Source organism: Thermobia domestica, chromosome 13 (assembly GCF_964235325.1).
Source record: "Thermobia domestica chromosome 13, izTheDome1.hap1.1, whole genome shotgun sequence".
Taxonomy (NCBI): domain Eukaryota; kingdom Metazoa; phylum Arthropoda; class Insecta; order Zygentoma; family Lepismatidae; genus Thermobia; species Thermobia domestica.
The window spans coordinates 10,294,936-10,315,192 of NC_137466.1; the positions used below are offsets into that span (position 1 = coordinate 10,294,936).

A 20,257-nucleotide genomic window follows, 5' to 3' on the forward strand; every position below is an offset into this window, starting at 1 on the left:
TGAAATGGGATTCGGTAGGAGCCAATTCCACTTCAGAACAATCACAATGTTCAGTCATTTACTAATGTTTTATTAATTTCTTTTTTATTGTTAAAGCTCTTTCAACAGGACCATGTACTAATTGCTTTGTAACCCAAGAAAGGCATTCATTACATAACTTCAGATACGAGAATTATTTGGCACTGCCTATGATAGATGTTCATCAATGGGAAAAGCTGTCAGCATTTTCAAAGTATGTGGAATTCTAGCTTTAGATCCGGGAGTTTAGAGTGACGGTAACAAGTGTGTACACAAATGACCTGCTTGGATTTCACGTGGTCTAACCGTAAAATTGAAAATTTCCAGGAGTAGAATTTGACCTTCAATATCTCATGAATATAATTAATGTTACTGTTATGTAAGCAACCTTAGTGCGTAGTTCTGTAATTTACTGTTTACAGGAATTATTTTAGAAAGTGTATCTCTACAAAAGAGAATACAAGCATTAGTCCATTATATTATTTTGTGAAATTAAGCTATTGGTATGCAATAGGTTCACTTGAGAAATGCCTTCATCTGCAGCAACAGATAAGCAAGTGCATGAATCAGACGGCGTAACAAAAATCCAGTGCCAACATCCAACAAGTTAGTGGTACAACTGTGTTGACTGTAAGACCTGTATCTGTACAGCATTATCATATTAGTTTAGAGAGTGAGTCGAATTCTGCATTTGAACCACACATTCTAGCAACTACAAAATTAGTTTTACATGTCTTAGACATATCGTTTTCAAAACAACAGTAAAACTGTATCAGAGAAACAAGAAAGGCAAAACATCAAGAATAGTTGCCAGTTTACTATTCAGGAATGTGGTACAAATCAACGCTAAAGACGAATAATAGAAACTCTAGCAAGATGCTCTTCGAAATACGTATAAAGTAATTTAAATGTAAATCTTATGTAGGCAATGATAGAAATCAGTCTGATCGAGAAAAGAAGAAATAAACTGAAGGTAAAGGTCCTGTATACTGGGGAGGCATTCTAAAAACCTCTATTTGACGATTGAATCGCATGCAATTTTTGTGAAGATTAATGATATAGACTCTCTTCCAATTATATAGGTAAAGGTGTATATTTGTTAAAACAATTGTTTACTTTTGCTTATAACAAATAATTTTTTCCATGTTTCGTTTGTCAACATTATTTCTGTTATAATCCATGTTTCTACATGTATAGTTTAAGGAAATAATTATTATCATGTAAGCAATATAGTCCTAGTTTTACATGTAATATTCAATAATTTGTATTTCATAAGATACTATAATCGAAGAACACGTGGCCGGAACGTTTTCCGCCGGCTCAGATTCAACTGCGTATTTAAGATGATGGTCCCTTCTAGTAAGCTCATAAGGCATTCATTAATTACACGTTTATGAGCATAATGGCAGATAATCGGGACACGAACTTGAGAAAACTAGAAAAAATGGTGACAATTAAGCAATGAAATCAAATTTTATGATGCATAATATGCATTTCCAAGTTACGTACCGGTATATGAAAAGTAATTTTATATTAAAGAGTATTTGGTGATAAATGAACGTAATTTAACGCGAACTCAGATACTGGGAAATTATTTGCAGATATTCCTTCGTAAGCTTACAAAGAACAAAATTCAGGGATATCTGCAACCATGGCCTTGTAGGATGATGTTTAGTTTATCCTGAATCAGTTTAGCTTTTGTAGTTTTATTCTTTTGTCACAGGTGACTAAGTAGGAGAGACAACCCATTCCACCCTCGCAGTGTGAATGGAGTATACCATTACAGTGAAGTACTCTCTTAATCTTTGATAGTCCCAAATAAACCATGAACGTTGACTGAGACTGTCGCTTGCAACATGTTAACAACTGAGGTTTCAGTGAATGTACGTGACAACAGTCATCATTTCGTGCAAATGGAAAGAAGTCAAGAAGATGATTTTCAAACTAAATAAACTCTTGTGGTCTCCATCTCTTCATTCACAAACTTGAACTTATGAACAAGTAGATCTACTGTAATTGTAACTGCGTGGGCAGGCTTTTGAGGTGGAGATTTGACTGGCGAATCTGAATTACCAATGCTCTGTTCTCCGTCAGTTGATCTAGAACTGATGTCGTACTTGCTGTTATTATGTTCAGAATCTGAAGATTAACTTGCTGATTCCTCGGAACCACTCAAGTCATCAGTGTGTGTAAATGTATTCTCCCGACGTTTGAAGATATCCTTTCCTAAAGGAACAACTGGTTGGAATAAGATGTCTTCAAGTCTTCGGACTTTAAATAGAGCAACGGATGATATTGCGAGAGGCATCTCTTTGTCACAAGATTAACAACTTTCAGCAATGTTTTGCCTTGGGTTAAATGGATAGTCATACCGTAACAAAGAATATTTTGTATCTGCCGTCTAGAGAAAGTTTGTGACTATCTTTGTTCCACTTTCTAGTTATTGGATGGATTGTTTGATTGATTGATTGTTAATGAAGATAATTCAGTTTCATCCATCTCGATCACGTCTACTTACTTCAGTTTATTAATTACGCCCTCTGTTAGTTAATAATGGCATCAATTGTTAACATGTTTTAATTACGTTTTTTTCCTTTATAAGATCAATATAAGCATTAATCATTCTATATATTATTCAACTCAGTAAGAGAGCGAAACATTTCGATATATCATACATATGTAAGTGGCACTACCTACGTCTGACTTATAGTTTGTCTTAATTTATTAAACACCCTCTTCACCTATTGAGTTGAATCCTTTCAGACTTGGTATTTCAAAGTGTGCATCTCTGTACTAAATATCACCTTCATTTTTTTTTTTTTTTTTTTTTTTACGATAGCGAACTATAACGGTTACATTCGTCATTTCCTGGAAAAATTCTCATTTCAGTTAAATCAATTCGTACAAACTTCGACAGTATGTTAGTATTAACTGTTTTGTACTTTTATTGTTTTATGAGAACTTCTATCCATGTTCTTGTAATGTCGCCATCAGAATCTTAAAGGTATTAATATGTAACACAGACGAATGTTTAAAAGAAGAATGTTTGAGAAACTACCAGCTTCTACTTTTCTATATAATGAAGATGTAAGCTCCATTCTATTTGCTTCACTCTCATCTTTGTTCTATCCAAAATTATGGATTATTGATTGGTTTGAACATAATACACAGAAGGAAAAATGGTTATTCACTATTTTTATTTTACAAAATACGCACCTCGGACTTTCATCTCGAGGAACTCTTTCAGATCATGAAAGGCTGGCCAGTCTTGATGATCCTCGTTCTGTTGATTCACGGGAATTCCGACGGCCACCTCCGCATCATCTGGTTCTCCTTCAGCCAGCTCCTCTATCTCCGGACCCAGATCATTTAAGATAATGTCAGCCATATACATTTCTCCTGGAATGTCCTGAAGTGCCTCTTCAACATCTGGTGGTTGATGGCTTCTCATTGCTATCAACAGAGAAGGCGCTTGCCATTCTGGTTCCAGCAATTCCCAGTTTCCACTGAGAATTGGGCCTGGTCTTCGCCGCCTCTTCCAGCAAGGAAAAAGCCTACTGTAAACCTGAAATAATAATAAAAAAGAAGTCACTGGATACAGGAAGGGAGCTAATTAATTGATCAAACATACATTTCCATAGAATGAAACTAAATAAAAGTTACGGGATACCTTCTTTCATACTATGCTACAGTTATTGCAGAAACATTTATTTACGAAATATAAACACCTTTGTTTTAGATATTTTCTATCGAAGGAAAACCAAGAGAACAATATCTCTTGTGATTTTTTAAATTAGAAATTTTACTATAGGGTTGTTAGAGAAATATTTATTTATGGAATACATAAACAACTCAACAGGGTTTAAGAAAGAACTCACTCCCAGAGAGTAAACTACATTCTCTAATACATATCCATTCTATAAGACTTCTGACACTTATGCATAGCAATGTTTGGAAGTATAATAATAATAATAATAATAATAATAATAATAATAATAATAATAATAATAATAATAATAATAATAATAATAATAATAATAATAACTAAAACGGAAACATTTCGTTACCACCCACAATACTATGGGAACTGGAAGTGGTTGAAATGTTCAAACAAGTTAGAATACCGGTTTCAATACTAATTTCCATAGAACAAGAATGGTAAAGGATAGCTAGAAGCGATTTTTTCAATCATTTCAGCAACTCAAGAATATTTTCGTCTCCTTCACTGACGTTTTAATCAAGTAATACGTTGAATTGATTGAGTTTAACGTCCCTTTCAGTAGCGAGGCTATGAGATGTGGACTACAGCTTAGCGTGGGATCCGAACAGCATGAGTTCCCGCTGGGAATTGAACTTGGGTGTCCTATGCTAGAGGCGTATACGCTAACCAATTAACCACAAGTTCTTGAAGTGGTAGAAATCAACCAGTTCTTGCTTCGACGTTTGACGCCATATAACAAAAACGGTGACAGATAGGGATCAGTGGGTTTTTGTAATCGATGTAGCGTATGAAGTGAACATATCATGACTACCCGCGACATTCAATGAATCCAGCGTCTCACGAATGTGTTCCATCTCCTCTAGTTCTATCTATTCAAACCGGAAGGGGTGAAAATCAACCATTTCCGATTTTAACAGTGGTCGCCATAAAAACAGTAATAGTGACAAATGTTATTTTTAAATTGATTCAAGCGTCTGAAGAGAATTTATCATTCGCACCACAGTACGTAACCAAAAATGGTTGAAATTTAGTACTGCTTCAGGTTTCAATATTGATTTTCATAGTTGTGAAGATAGTTAGAAATATCGAGAAACGGTTTTTAGGAAACTATTCAGTGTCCGAGGAATATGTTCTACTTTTGATCTTATTCCTCCATTGCATCCAGTAGTTATATAGATGTACTATTTCAAGTTTGGGTATTAAATCCTCATAGTTTGGAAGTTTACTTTAGGTTTCGCACCGTGAAACAAGTCACATTATTATTATTATTATTATTATTATTATTATTATTATTATTATTATTATTATTATTAATATTAATATTATTATTATTATTGAGCAACACCAATAATAAAATGCCAGTGTCTTTTATACTTTTCCAAAGTTTGAGATCGGCAAAATAATCGGAACTCCGAGCTGATTCATAACTATTTTGTTGTGTTTGAAATGAATGTTTATTTTGTTTGGTATTTTTCTAACACATTATTTATCTAATATTGTTATTATATACTATGTATTAAAAGGGAGGTAGAAGCATTGTATGCATGCGTCGTCAGTTTCATCAGAGATTGTCGGCATTTGAACATCAGCCAAATGTTCGAGCCCGTGAATAGGCAGTCTCTTAATTTTCTCTTTTGTTTTTCGTTTTGGGCGAGTTTGAGAAAATTTACTTTTTGTCAACAGACAGCCTATGTCTACTGTTCGCCCGATCCCTTTCTTGGGGTTGTTAGCGTACATTATCTGCTGTGAGTCAGAAGGCGCAAAATATGTTTTTGTATGTTTCTTATTTAGTGAGTGGATAAATTATTCATTTAAAAACATTAAAAAAATTGCAAAGAATGCATACTAAAGAATATGAGACAAAATCGTTGTTACATATATTCATCTTTTAGGCTGTATATCTTTTTTTTTTTCACTTAAAATAAGACTTTCAAATGACAAACCGTCCTTGGACGAGAAGCTACTAACATGGTCCTCGTCTTTGGCCCGGATCAAACAAAAGGTGTAGTGACATGCAGAAACCAAAATATCTTGGAAACATCGTTACTAGAATGAAAACAAACTCTTTCTAACAATCTATCATTTCTCTCCTATCATAACGGGAACGGGTTCAAGTCTCTGTGCGGGAACGTCTTTTTTATAACGTGATCGGGTTTCATTCTCGTATGTCCCTGTTTGGGAAGACATTTGTATAACGCGAAATGTTGGGTTCACGTTATTTTTCTAAGGTTGTTAGAGCTCCTTTTAGTTTGGGATGCTAATTTCATTAAATGCTTGGTGGTTAGTCAGTTGTTTGGACGTTAATACATAGGGTCAATGTGGTTAGCATAAAGCATTAACCAAAAATTTTATATTTACTTTTGTACCAACCAGGTTAAACAAATATTATACCTTTTGCTTTAATTATTTACCACTCATGGTTGACTTAAAGTAAATCTGTGCCAGCTGCATATAGACTTCAGAATTTGAACCACTATACCATTGGATGGTTAATGTTTTCAATTACGTGATTTAAAAGGAAACAACTTATGAGAGTGTCAGTATAAAAGAATACTTAATTGTTATTTTGACACACACATAACGTTTTTACCCAACATATATTTATTTAAAAAGATACTGCATTCTGATCCAATCAAATATCTAAATGTACAGAGAATTGAAATGTATTTATTTTCGCAAGCTTTCACTAACATAGTTATTACAACATAATAAAATACTTACGTGCCCACATTACAATATAAAATAACGTTTACGATTATTGCCATTATTGTACCTTTAGTGGTCCATTTTGCGGAAAAGTTACGATTTAAAAAAGAATATATTAATAGCAATAATGATAATGTCTTGTCAAAAAGCAGGCTTATTTACTTACTACAATTATAATATAAATGCGCACTTTATTTCACTTTGTTTCCACTTATAATACTACACTATTTCACACACACTAAGGGTTAAATTCCAAAGTTGGGCGTCCGTTTCCAGCGAAATTTTTAAAATTTACAGGAAAGATATGGATAATTTGATCGTTTGTGTGCTTGATAATATAAAAGAGCCTCGAAAAATCTGTTTATTTGTTATATATAAGCGGTTATAAACATGGGACTATACGGTGAGCGGAGGGAACTACTTGGCGCAAGGTAACCGAACAGTTGCATTGTGGGAAAGAAACTAGCATTTATGTTATCCACATGGCGAATGTATAAGGGCAATGAACTAGCAGTTTTAACATTTGTGAAGCAATATGTTGATAACGAGCAAAATATTTTAAAAGTTTGTGAAGAGCGCGGATTAATGAACCTAATAACAAATTGCAGAAAGTGTGGAAAGGAGATAATAGCGAAGAAACTTGACGAAAGCGGACGCCCAACTTCGAAATAAATGCCCACACTAATAAGGTATTGGGAAGAGGGGGAGTTCTTGATGAATATTTTTGCTTTGTAGATAGATTCTTGGGATGCAGCACATGGTAATAGTATACATGAGAACCCCCTAATCTGCGTTTCTTCTGTGTTCTATTACCACTTCTACATGAAATACCATAAATTGTCTACGTAGTGCAATAGTAAGAAGTATCCATGTGCACAATACATGAGATATGCGTTAAATTTCTCCCACCCCCCAACACACACACACATAGTCATAGATAAAGTACAAGGGCACTACAAATGCAGATATACAGTACAGGTACGTCCTTTTTTATTTTCGTATCAGTCGATAAGTAAATAAAAGTCGCTTTGTTACTCCTTTTGTAAGTTCGTACATACTCAATGAATAATCCCTAAAAGTATGAGCGTTTTGCTCCTTTGGGAACTGATGCAGCTTAATGTATACTATATCCCAGCATATTTTAATTAACCCTTTCCGGATCCTGGCTTTTTGGGCCATTTTTTAGACTTTCAGTCAAGCAGCTACTGTATCGTCACTATTTATCCTAGGATCATGGTTCATACCTCATTCTCTTCAGAATAGAGCTGGCTTTCAAATGGTACAACTTGCGTGCTCATACCATATACCAGAAGCGGGGAAAAAATGTCGAAGTGAAAATTTTGGAGGGAAAAATTTTTTTCTCGAACTTTGGCCCCCCCTGTACCCCCCCTATGTGATAGTAGCCATCTAAAAAAAATCTGATAAATAGCACATAGTATACTGAATGTGTGTGCCAGATTTCAAGTTTCTATCTTGAATAGTAAGGGCGGGAGAATTTTTATCAAAAATTCCCACAGTGCCCCAAAGTACCATAAAACACTATGATCTCAGGCAAAAAAATTCCTGAGACATCCCTAATTACCCTAGGGTCATGTTTCGCCCATCATTCTCTTCAGAATAGAACTGCCTTTCAGGCGGTACCATTCATATGTCTCCATCATGTATCTAAGGCGGGAAATTCCTGAAAAAAGGGATTTTTTGGGGCAAAATTTCCCGTTTTTCAACTTTTGCCCCTCTGGACCCCCCCTGTTTTTACGCAGAAATCGGAAAAAAACTTCTGGTAAATACTACTCGGTGGACTGAATGTTTGTGCAAAATTTCAATCTTCTACGTGAAAAAATAGGCCCGCCAGAAAAAATTTCCCTACCATGCCCCACTTTTACCCTATACAGAAGTATATTTGGATAAAAATTCACTGAGACGGCCCTAATTACCCTAGAATAATAATTCGACCGTCGTTCTTTTCAGAATGGAACGGCCTTTCAGACGGTATGACTCGCGTGGTCCTATCATGTTTTTGTGGCGGGAAAATTAGGAAATACGGGATTTTTGGAGTAAAAAATCCCTATTTTTACCCTTTTGCCCCTCTGGTTCCCCTCCTGTTTTAGCACTGACATCGGAACAAAAAATCTGGTAAATAGTACTCGGTGGACTGAATGTTTGTGCAAAATTTCAATCTTCTACGTTCAAAAATAAGCCCGCCAAAAAATATATATACCGACAATGCCCCATATTTCCCTATATAGAAGTATATTTTTCAAAAAATCCCTGAGACGTCCCTAATTACCCTAGAATAATAATTCGACCGTCATTCTCTTTACAATGGAACGGCCTTTCAGACGGTATGACTCACGTGGTCCTATCATGTATGTGAGGCGGGAAAATGACGAGAAACGGGATTTTGGGGGTAAAAAATCCGTTTTTACCCCTTTTCCCCTCTATTTCCCCCCCTGTTTTAGCACTGACATCGGAACAAAAAATCTGGTAAATACTACTCGGTGGACTGAATGTTTGTGCAAAATTTCAATCTTCTACGTAGAAAAATAAGCCCGCCAAAAAATATTGAACATTGGCTTAAAAAATGAGAAGAGAAATTTTTGACTTATGACGTCATCACCACCTATGTCTGGACGCAGGACGGTCTGAAACCATATGTAATGTCTTCTACAAGGACTCTAGACTTGGAAAACAAAAAAAAAAAAAAAAAAAAACCGGACGAAAAAGCTCAAATAGAAGAGAAATAACGCAATGTACCATGAAAAGTGCATATGGTACAAATTGTACCATAGGATCCCGAAAGGGTTAATGATGATACAATAAAAGTTTCTTTCTTTCCATTCCTTCTCTTCTTACAACCACATGGTCCTATGTCCGTAAGCTGAAGTTGGCGATATTTAACTTTTTTTAGATTATCCAAACATAATTACTCCCTGATTATACTCGTAATTGCAATTTAATTTTTCAATATGTTTGCGTAACATCTCACCAAAGAAAATATTAGATTGTCACTAATAATTAATATTGATATTGATGCTTATAGCATCATTCGGAACAGTGTCCATCACGCACCACAGCCTCCGTAGTGCACACTCACATCCTTTTGTGGGGCTAGATACTGTCGTTTTTGTATTCCTACGCCAGTACAAAACGCTGATTCACATTATATTGTAAGCGAAAATTATTAATACTATACTATACAAGCATAATTCAGTTTCATTATAGTTTTCCATTTATTCAATAAATTTTTACCACATAAAACCTTTAAATAAGTCTAGATGACCATTGCCTCTCATGGACTACATTTTTTTTCTTAGTTACATCACCATATTGTCTTTGTTCTGGGGTGCGAGACAACCATGCCTACCATAATCTGTTTGCTGGGTGCTACGTAGAAGAGTGCTGTTGTGCTACCAAGAAGAGTGCTCCTGACGAAAATTTTGAGTTGCAACTCCGGTGCCTCATTCCACACAAGATGGAACATTTGGGAATATAGTAAATAATAAAAGGGAAGTGGGCCATCCACTTATACTATTTCAAGTTATAGATAGTTATTTCCTAGCATCGACGTTCTACTAGCAGTGATCTTTCTACAATTTTTCTTGTTCTTCATTGAAAGGGAGTAGAGTTCAGCTTAGAGCATTTGGATACTTCTCTAAATTATAACTATATGAATTTTGGCAATATATAATGCCAACCAGGTCGCCTGAAAAGTTGTTTCTTAAATGTAATTGTTTTGTTTGATCTTTAGACTTTCACAAGAACGGTCCGCTAAGATTTTTTCGCTTACATTCAGTGCTGGCTGCATAGTTCTATAAGAGGGAGTGGCAGTAAAACTGGAAAACTTCTGGACTTTGAGACCTCTAGTGGATTTTTACTTTGAAGGCATTACAGAAAAACAACAAGGAATTTAGCACTGTATAATGTATTCAATATATGCCTTACATACAGAATTACCAAACTTAAATACATTTCTCAGGTTAAAGAATTCCAGAAGTTGAAAACAATTGCCAACACTGCTCACGCGATGTCTTCTGTTTGAATTTCTTCACGGAATAAAATTTTATTTTATCATCCATCAGTTTTTCCCTTTAGGCGAGAGCGGATGAATGATTAATGAAGGTGAATTATTGTGAATTTATTTTTTTGTGCACTTGCACCGGAATCGAATCCTGAACGATGCACACAATGACCGCACGAGGTAACCACTTTATTTTTAACGGACTTTGTTAACTTACTTAACTACTTACTATTAGTTTTTTTCTTCATTTTTACTCATTTCTCAAGTAACCTATAATGACAAAACAACGAACACAGAAATATCGAGAACAGTTCAAATTTCAAAGACTCGACCACCGGAAATCGATCCCAGGAGCACGTACACCAAGGCGCACGCGCTAGCCACTAGACCAGCCGAGATGGTTACCACTAGCTCATAGGGGATGATATTAATTTCTTAATCGATTCTGTAAATGTCATTCGGTTACATACATATTTATTAAGAGTGTAATTAGAAATGAATATGAAAACTAAGTAATGGTGGAAAGTTAACTAGCTTCACTTCTTGTATGTTTATAATAAGTTACAGTAGAGTCCCGAAAACTCAGCCTAATGTGGACCGAAGGGTGACCGAGTTTGTGAAAATGCCGGGTTATTAGAAAAGGGGTTAGAAAAGAATAAGTATGAATGTATCATCAGAAAATACAGTATTGTACTTGTACTTATTGGTTGCTCGAGAAACTCCCTCCCTAATTACCCTTAAACAAACTCCCTCCCTAATTACCCTTAAACAAACTCCCTCCCTAATTACCTTAAACAGACTCCCTCCCTAATTACCCTTAAACAAACTCCCTCCCTAATTACCCTTAAACAAACTCCCTCCCTAATTACCTTAAACAGACTCCCTCCCTAATTACCCTTAAACAAATCCCCTCCCTAATTACCCTTAAACAAACCCCCTCCCTAATTACCCTTAATGAATTCACACTGCACAGTAATTTACGTGATATTTCTAAGACAGACCTCAGAAAAATACCCGGCAATGACCTTGAACGGGTCTGTGCACAGGTTTTTTCGCCCTGACAAGGTGTGGCCGAGTTATCTTGACTCTGCTGTATTTATTAACCTGTGAAAGAAGGAGATGATAATATACTGAAATTCAAGTATGCATTTGAATTCGATCGGCTCTGAAGCCAGTAAGTAATTCATTCGATCATTCCTTTTTGGCACTAAGGTGTAGCTTTAATGCTTAACGGAGAAACTGAATCACACGTTCTCATATCGGGAATTGAACCTTGGTAATCATAGCTCCAAAATATAGTCTAATGCAGTTTGGCAAGTCTAACGGGAACTGAATTTTCTGAATTTCTATTACTTTTCTTTGTCTTAAATTTACCCTATATGACTTCACAACTGACTCAAAACTACAACAGTTGTTACCTTTAGTAGTAAAGTAAGAGAAATTTGTGTTTATGCAGCTTATTTGTAAAGTTTTATATTCTGTACTTATTTGTATTTTTATAGTTTTTTTTTTAATTACATGTGTAACACTTAAATATTTATGGCTTCGCATGTATTCTTCACAGGTATATCAAGAAAATGTAATTCAAGAACATTTCTTACGTGCTTAAAAAAATGAAATAAAAGCGCATTAACATATCATGGATTATTAAATTCCAAAAATCGTAAAGTGCATTATTAAGAAATTATTTTATTTGTTTCGTTCATAATTATTTGTTATGCGTATGTACATAGCATCGAAAACCTACTGAGGAGCTCTCTCGTCCTTGAAGCAACGAGTCAATCTTCCTCCAGCGAGCAGTAGAAAGTATTCCACCCTCTTAGTCTCTAATTCCTTTCTTACTTCAATTCAACACACAACCAGTATTCGTAGTTCGAGGGAATTTTCCCTAATCTAGGGAAATTTCGTACGTAAATTAAGTAAAAAAGGGATTTTTTTTTGATAAAACGTGAAGATCGAGGGAAATTCTTGGACTGACTGATTGGCCTATATAAATACTTGTATGTTTCTTTGTTCTTCAGGAATAAACTAACACAATTGCGATAGTTTGTCTGTGTATGTCGAAACAATAGACAACTAGGGAAAATTTAATAAGAAAATGGAAAATTTAATGTCAATCGAAGGAAATTTTCTTAAGAAAACCTACGAACACTGCACACCCAATTTATTCCCTTTCCATTCGCCGCAAGAACATTGAAAAGAGTTCGCAATCACACACACAAATGCACAAAGAATGATTAGATTGTACGTAAAGCCAGCGTTTAAAGGACTATTCTATGACATTGAAGGATTCCACGTACCAGAGGTAAGCGCTCTAAACTGAGCCACCGTGCCACTTAACAGAATGCCTATGAATATACGGTATCTTATACGGTATCTTAAGAGAAACATCAAAAGACAATATTCCCACAGAGGTACTCAGATCTACTAATCACATGGCTTCATATGCAGGCACTCAAAGACGATAACCATTGGCACATGATAGGGTGAAAAATCTTCTCAGTTTATCCGAGAATGGTTCACTTTTGACCTCACAGTCACGCGGCTGAAGCAACTTTACTGAGAGAAAGCAAAGCTAATTTTGTTCAAAGTCGCTGCAACATAACTTTAATTCAAACTTTAAGGACACGTATGTGTGCATTAATGTGTAAACAAACCCAGAATATTCAACAGTACATGCTTGCAAATATACATATCTATATATCAGCGGCTTGGGTGAACGTAATGGTAAGCGCCGCGTCGGAGAAATTGAGTTATTAGGAGGAATAGGTTGTGATCGAACCAAAGAAGAGTATGTAGGTAGTTTAATCTCAGAAGTGTACCTACAGATGGCAGGGAAAGCATGTGTCATTGCATTGAATTGCATGGGAATATTGAACCTTGTTTCCCAGTTTACTCGAAAAATAGAAACTGTGACATATCATTATGTTCCTCCGAGCCGCTCATCTATCTACCTGTTTGTCTACATATAGGGTGAACCCTTTACCTCAATACACCCTTGTAACTGTTGAACTGAAATTTCATACCATGCAAATATCGACAAGGGGCATTGTTTGACATTCAATACCACTAGATAAACCGTGTTGGCAACCCAATATAAAGTTTTATTTTTCAAATAGCACAATGGAATGTTATTTACTACATATTTCAAATCTACATGTGAACTGAAAAGTTACAATTCTATACTTATGATGCAGTGTTGCAAACTAAGGACGTTATTACAAACATTGAAAAGCAACACAATTTTGGAAGGGTCTACAAAAGTAATTTACAAATCCAACTCATATGCAAAGTACCTTAGTATCAAATACTACGCTCGTCATAAGACTTATTTGGAATCAGTAGAAACAAAGCTACAAGGAATTAAAATTGACTTTTTTCAAAGAAATGGCACATCGATTTACGTAGATAATTTTCAATAGACATATAGATCATAATGCCGTTTACAACTACTTGGTATCTCAAACCATTCCCGAGATATAAAAAAGTGAAATTTGATATATTGCTTAAGATGGCATGTTTGTGGGAACTTTTTAAAACAAATTTGATTTACTTTGCTTCTATTACAATATTTTTGCTACATGTAACTATAGCAAGTTCTCGGAATTACACAGTTTTAACCAATGTTGTAAATTTTACTAGTATTTATCATATCTCCACAACGGTTTGAGTTATCAAATTGTTGTAAACAGCATTATCATTTTCACATGTAAAAAATACAATGACATATATCTCTAAGCGGTTTTCCAAAACAAAGGCTTTTGAAAAGAAAGTCAAATTTTCAATCTCTTATATCTTTGATTTTATTAATTCGAAATCCATCCTACAATGATCATAGTGTTAGGAGCTAAAGTACTTTAGATATGCATTGTCCAGTCCCTCTCACTTGTGCTGTTACTGCTGTAGACGAAACCAAAATATTGGTGTTTCTGATATTGTAACGTTTTGAGTTTCCAACACTGAATAACAAATCTAATATTGTAAATTTCCTTTTAACGTGTAGATTCGAAATATGCAATAGCCTTATCATCATCATCATCATAGGTTTTCTGCCATTATTGGTAGGTCAGTTGCTGCAACTGAGAAGCTTTCATGCTCCACGGTCCTCTGCTAACCTCTTCGTCCTCACGTACGATTTCTGTTTTGATATCGTCCATTAATTGTAGTCTCCGCCCCTCCTCCTCTCTTTCCTATCACCATATCCTCTAACCTGTCCCTCATGATAGTCTCTTCTTACCCAATGTCCCAGCCAGTTTCTCTTCCTCTTCTTAATAATATTTAAAATTGTTCTTCACTTCTCGACCATTTCTAACACTTTCTCCTTCGTTTTCCGCTCGACCCAGTTAATTCTTTCCATTCTTCTCTACACCCACATTTCGAAAGCTTGTAGTCGTCTTTCATCACTTTTACGCAATGTCCACTTTTCTGACATACAGTACTGTACACCACACGAAGCATTTTATAAGCCTTTTTCTCAGTTCTTTATTCAAGGTCCCACAAAACAGACTTTTCTTCCTCCTAAAAGCTTGTTTCGCCATTCCTATCCTTGCTTTTATTTCACATACGCACCTCACATCATCACTAATAATAATACCCAGGTATCGGTCATCTATTCTATTTGCTCCCCTCCCACTTTTATATTTCACACAGACCCCTTCGTTCCAATCACCATGGCTTTTGTCTCTCTAACATTTATTTTCATCCCGTATTCTTCAAAGCTCTTTCTCAAGTTTTCTAACAACTTATTTATTTTCCCTTCAGATTCTGCAACAAGCGCCATATCAACAGCAAACCGTTTGCTCCTAATCATTCTACCTCCTACTGAAATGCCCTCTTCATTTTGTGGGTTATTAGTACAATAGCCTTAAGTAGTGCTATTTAAAGGAATATAAGTTAATGTTCGGTTTGCAATACTGTTAACTTGGTGGTACAACAGGGTATGTCAAACAATATTCTCCTGTCGATCTTTGCGTGGTACAAAATTTCAATGCTTTTGTATTATTTTAAAATTTACATGTGCGAATCAACACAAATGTTACACCCGGAATTTGTAATACACATACACACACACACAGATATATATATATATATATATATATATATATACACTACCCCCGAAAAGTTTCCGGACAAACGTGAAAGAAAGAAATTTTCAAAATGTAACATAAGAAAGCATTACAATTTGCTCACAAATGAAAGGCGAAACACTTAAAATCCGACGGGAGAAAAGGTCTTGGCCTGTTGTGGATGAATTAAGAAAAATAAAACGCGTGCGATACAAAACGGCCATTACACTACAAATTGAAGGTCAAACACACAATAAATGCCTCATAGGTGTCTCCCACGCTGTTCTGTCTACTTCTCTCTCATATCTCACTGTTGGGAGTTGTCTATTGCACGTTAGTTGTTGTATGTGTGTGTTGAAGTGAGATGTAAAGTGTTCCCTATTAGTCAGCATAATGCCCCGTACGAAAAGGGAATTGGGCATTGAAACGAGACCAAAAATAGTTACTTTACGAGAAGAATGCTATACAATACGGGAAATAGGCGGAAAAGTGAAAATACCCCATACTACAGTGCATGATATCTTAAAACGATTTGCTGAAACAAGGGAAAATCGCTCTCGAGCAAGGTCTGGAAGGCCTAGAGCTACTACTGCAAGGGAGGACAAGTACATTATAGTGACAAGCAAACGCGACAAGTTGAAAATAGTGCCCCAAATACAAGCTGAAGTGAACGAAACTCCCGAAAAGCCGATCAGCTATGAAACTGTCCGGACGCGGTTAGTTAATGCAGGACTAAACGGTCGTGTGGCAACTAGGAAACCGCTCTTGCGCCCTCAAAACAAAAAGAAGAGATTGTTGTGGGCAAGAAAATTTGCAAGCTGGGGGCCAGAGCAGTGGAACAAGTGTTTATTTACTGATGAATCAAAGTTTGAACTCTTCAGTCATAGACGCAGGATTTTCATGCGTCGCTCCAAGTGCGAAAGACTGCTTCGATCGTGTATTTTGCCAATGGTAAAGCACGGGGGTGGTTCTGTGATTGTGTGGGGTTGCTTTGGTAACAATGAAGTGGGGGATTTATTGTAAATACAGGGTACAATGCAGAAAGAGCTGTACCATCAGATTTTGATCAGACACACAGTGCCATCTGAAAAGAGGCTCATTGGTCGTGGGTTCAACATGCAGCAAGACAATGACCCAAAACACACACCCCGACTTTGTAGAGGATATTTGTCAGCAAAATAGCAACAGGGAGATCTCAAGAATATGGTGTGGCCCCCACAATCAACGGATTGTAATCCAATTGAGCTACTGTGGGATGAGCTTGATAGGGCAGTCCGAAAGATGCGCCCCACTAGCTTGAAACACTTATTTGAGTGTCTTCGCAAAGCCTGAACAGCAATCAAGCCCGAAACTCTACAGAAACTAATGCGCCGAATGCCCAAAGTCTGTAAAGCTATCATCACAGCACGTGGAGGCTACTTTGATGAATAAAAGATTTAAGTTTTTTGACAAAACAATGGTCCATTTCTGTTGAATTTCCGTATTTTCCTCTCAAATACATATTGTAGGTTCCAGATAAAAATAAATTCCATTGATATGTCTTTGCTTTTCCTCGAATACACATAAAGTATACATAAACCTACTTTGTACGGAAACTTTTCGGGGGTAGTGTATATATATATATATATATATATATATATATATATATATATATATATATATATATATATATAAACAGAAATTTGGAATTTATTATCCCTATAATCCACTTATTGTCAAATATCTTCGTAACATGTAAGAAATCTAATGCTAATATCAATTGACAGTTGCAAATATTTATAAATTGAGAGCATTAGTACTAAATTTTTACATTCGTAGTATCCAGGGCCGGATTTAGGGAGGGGGTGCAAAGGTGCACGTGCATTCCTCTTTGTTGTAAATATACACTACCTAAAATGAAAAGCTAGCAGTGAATTTTGCAAAATCAATAGTTTGTCAATTTTCTGAAGGTTGAAGGAAAAGGATTTATCGAGAGCAGATACTTAGCATTTCCAGGTGAATTTCTCATTCACACCACAGATGCCTAAAGGCATTTAAAAAACTCAAATTTAATTTCAATGTACTGGCTGTTATTTGATGCACCCCTCTTCCCTCAGAAAATCCTAGATCCGGTCCTGGTAGTATTCCTAACAGTAATTCTTAACCTACATCTATAGTAGAAACCTGACTTTTTTAATTCCTAGCTGATATATAAGGGAAAGTTACTTGTCAGTTTTACATTCTGTCTTGGTTTTGTGTCTACTGAGCAGAACATTAACACTATACTCGCACAGTCAGCAACAAAAGTTTTATTTTCGTTTGGTTAAATGTAGTTTGGGAATAACGGTGGTATGTCTGGAACGTATAGAAAATTCTATTCTTTTTAATTTACTGAAAACTGTACTCAAATTGTCCTTCCATTCTGAAATTATTTATGAAACTAATTTCATCAAGTGGAAATCACTTTTGTCGCTGACTGTACAAGACAACCTGAATCGTGTCAAGTAAATGCATGTGTTTCTTTTTTTTTTTCTAAATCAGGTTTTCACAGTTCTCATTCTCAGAAATTATAATAGAGTATTGAAAATTAATAAATTACGTACCTGCCCCATGTAGCTACAGTCAGACTTCCAGGCAGTCAGAAAGAAAAAAAAAAATGATTATTTTGTTTCAATGTAACAGATTATATTGTTGCGAAACAATATAAGGATTAATAGTATATTCTTTTTTTTTTTTTTTTTTACTTTTCCCTTTTTATTAATTAATGTATTTATGTTGAATGTGATGCTAATAGCTACAAGTTGACAACGTATAGAACTACCTCCATCTGCGCAGGCGCGAGCTTCTACAGGAGGAGCCAGTGTTGCCACAGTCCTAGCTCTGGAGTGAGCTAAAAAAAAAAAAAGTACCAAATTGAAACAAAAAGGGCTGAATTCATTATTTTATAGCAGTGTAATACATGGTTCTATAGCACGAAACTAAAAGAGGTAGTTCTAGAACACTTCCCCCCTCTTCCAAGAATCCAAATCGAGAACGCGCTGTTTAAAAAATAAAAAATACTTCTAAAATAACATCGAAATAGGAGGACCCCGAACAACCGTAGAAGTAGATCAAACTTTTCTCGAAGATAGGAAGTGTAACGGAGGCCGCAAATTAAAAGGGAAAATAATTATCATCTTCGGTATGTATTCTAAGAAAACCATTTTTCAAGAAACCTCTATTTCAAAGTGACTATTAAACCGAAACGGTATTATGACCATATATGAAAAAATGTATAAAACGGGAAACAAATCAATTGATCTCCGAGTTCGTATGTAAACAGAACGTTATAATAAAATATTAAACTATAAATTATTGCACGATATTCTCGCTTATTTCATGACCGAAGGAGGATAGTAGAATATAAGAAGAATATAAAGTAAGTAAACTGACATTTGTAAAAAATGTAAAACCTGTCCAGGGTAATAGAACCTTTCCTAAAAGACATCACTACACATTGTTAATAATTTTAAGTGACAATGTATCTATTATTCTAACTAGTGCACCACACATACACATAATACACATACAGTAACAGAAAATGCATGACATCACACCTCATGTGCAGTCAGACAATACCCATAATACACAGAAATGTAGAAAAGGTCTTACTGACATTTTTGAAAATGTGACAAGTACTGTATTTGCTAAATGGTGCTGAATTGGGTAGAATTGTATAGAATTGTAACAACTTTCTTACAAAAGGGAGAAAGGGCTGCAAACACCAGCGTGGTACCAACGGGCCGATGAATGACAAAAAGGGCTTAATTTGGTACAAATTTACCAAGTGTGGCAACATTGGGAGAAGCATATCCGTTCCTATGTTTTCTTTAATTTGCCTAAAAATATAAGAACAGAGTTATCATCCTAAGAAATTTTGTTCCTCGTTTAAGAGCTTTGAATTTCCTTTTGGGTAAAAGATGAGTTATGCTTGCTCACTGACTTTTGATTTAAAATAGCACGTGAACACTTAATTTTCAGTAAGTGTTATTTTGTAACGTTGAAATATCTTATACCAGCGACGTAAATCTGTCTTCTACATTGGGACCGTTCCCATAATCTTTCTTTTTTACTTTTCCTTTTTTAAAGTGATATTCAAATTATTTATGAAATTGAAAAACAATGCTGTGGAGGATCAGGGTAGCAGAGTTGTCTTCAACATTGGGAGGTGGAACAGATTTGAGACTTATTCTGGGTGGGGTGGGGGAGATGAGACTAATATTACGGTAGATTAATCTGATTTGTCAGATGAACCTGTTATATATTATATATGATGAAATGTAGCAGCGGGGGCTGGTACTATATGTTGCATGGTTGTGCAACCGGATATTTTTTTAATACTAAGGATATTTTTAAGTATTAAGGTAGTGCATCAGTAAAAAATAAACCTTTGTTCTTGAGTGCAAGGCAGTATTGATGCATTTCTAAAAAAATCAATTAAAAAACGAAAGAAAGAGAGATATATACATTTCCAGTTGGAGCCAGTGTTGCCGCTGGAAGCAGTAACATTGAGCAAATGGCAGCGAGCTGCTATCTCTTAACATGCGGAAGTGGATTTATTCCTGTGTCACTGCTATCTTCCCGCATTGTACGCTTCCAGTTGGATCTCAATCCACAACTGTTATATACAGTACATATAGTCAGCTTCTGTAATAGTTACGAATTCCTCCGCTTGGCAGCGCTTGACTCAATTGATAGGCTGAATGAGAT

The 20,257-nt window shown here is 35.5% G+C and overlaps 1 protein-coding gene across 1 annotated transcript in view; it reads right to left on the bottom strand.

Annotated features, from left to right (window-relative positions):
- Positions 1-20,257, bottom strand: part of LOC145667490 (uncharacterized) — a 106,454-nt gene that overhangs the window by 47,536 nt on the left and 38,661 nt on the right. The window contains exons 2-3 of the mRNA XM_081734967.1: positions 18,330-18,398; positions 3,235-3,583 (exon numbers count right to left, since the gene is read on the bottom strand). Of these exons, the coding sequence (XP_081591093.1) occupies positions 3,235-3,583; positions 18,330-18,335 (355 nt within the window). The 5' untranslated portion in view covers positions 18,336-18,398. The remainder of the gene's footprint in view (positions 1-3,234; positions 3,584-18,329; positions 18,399-20,257) is intronic.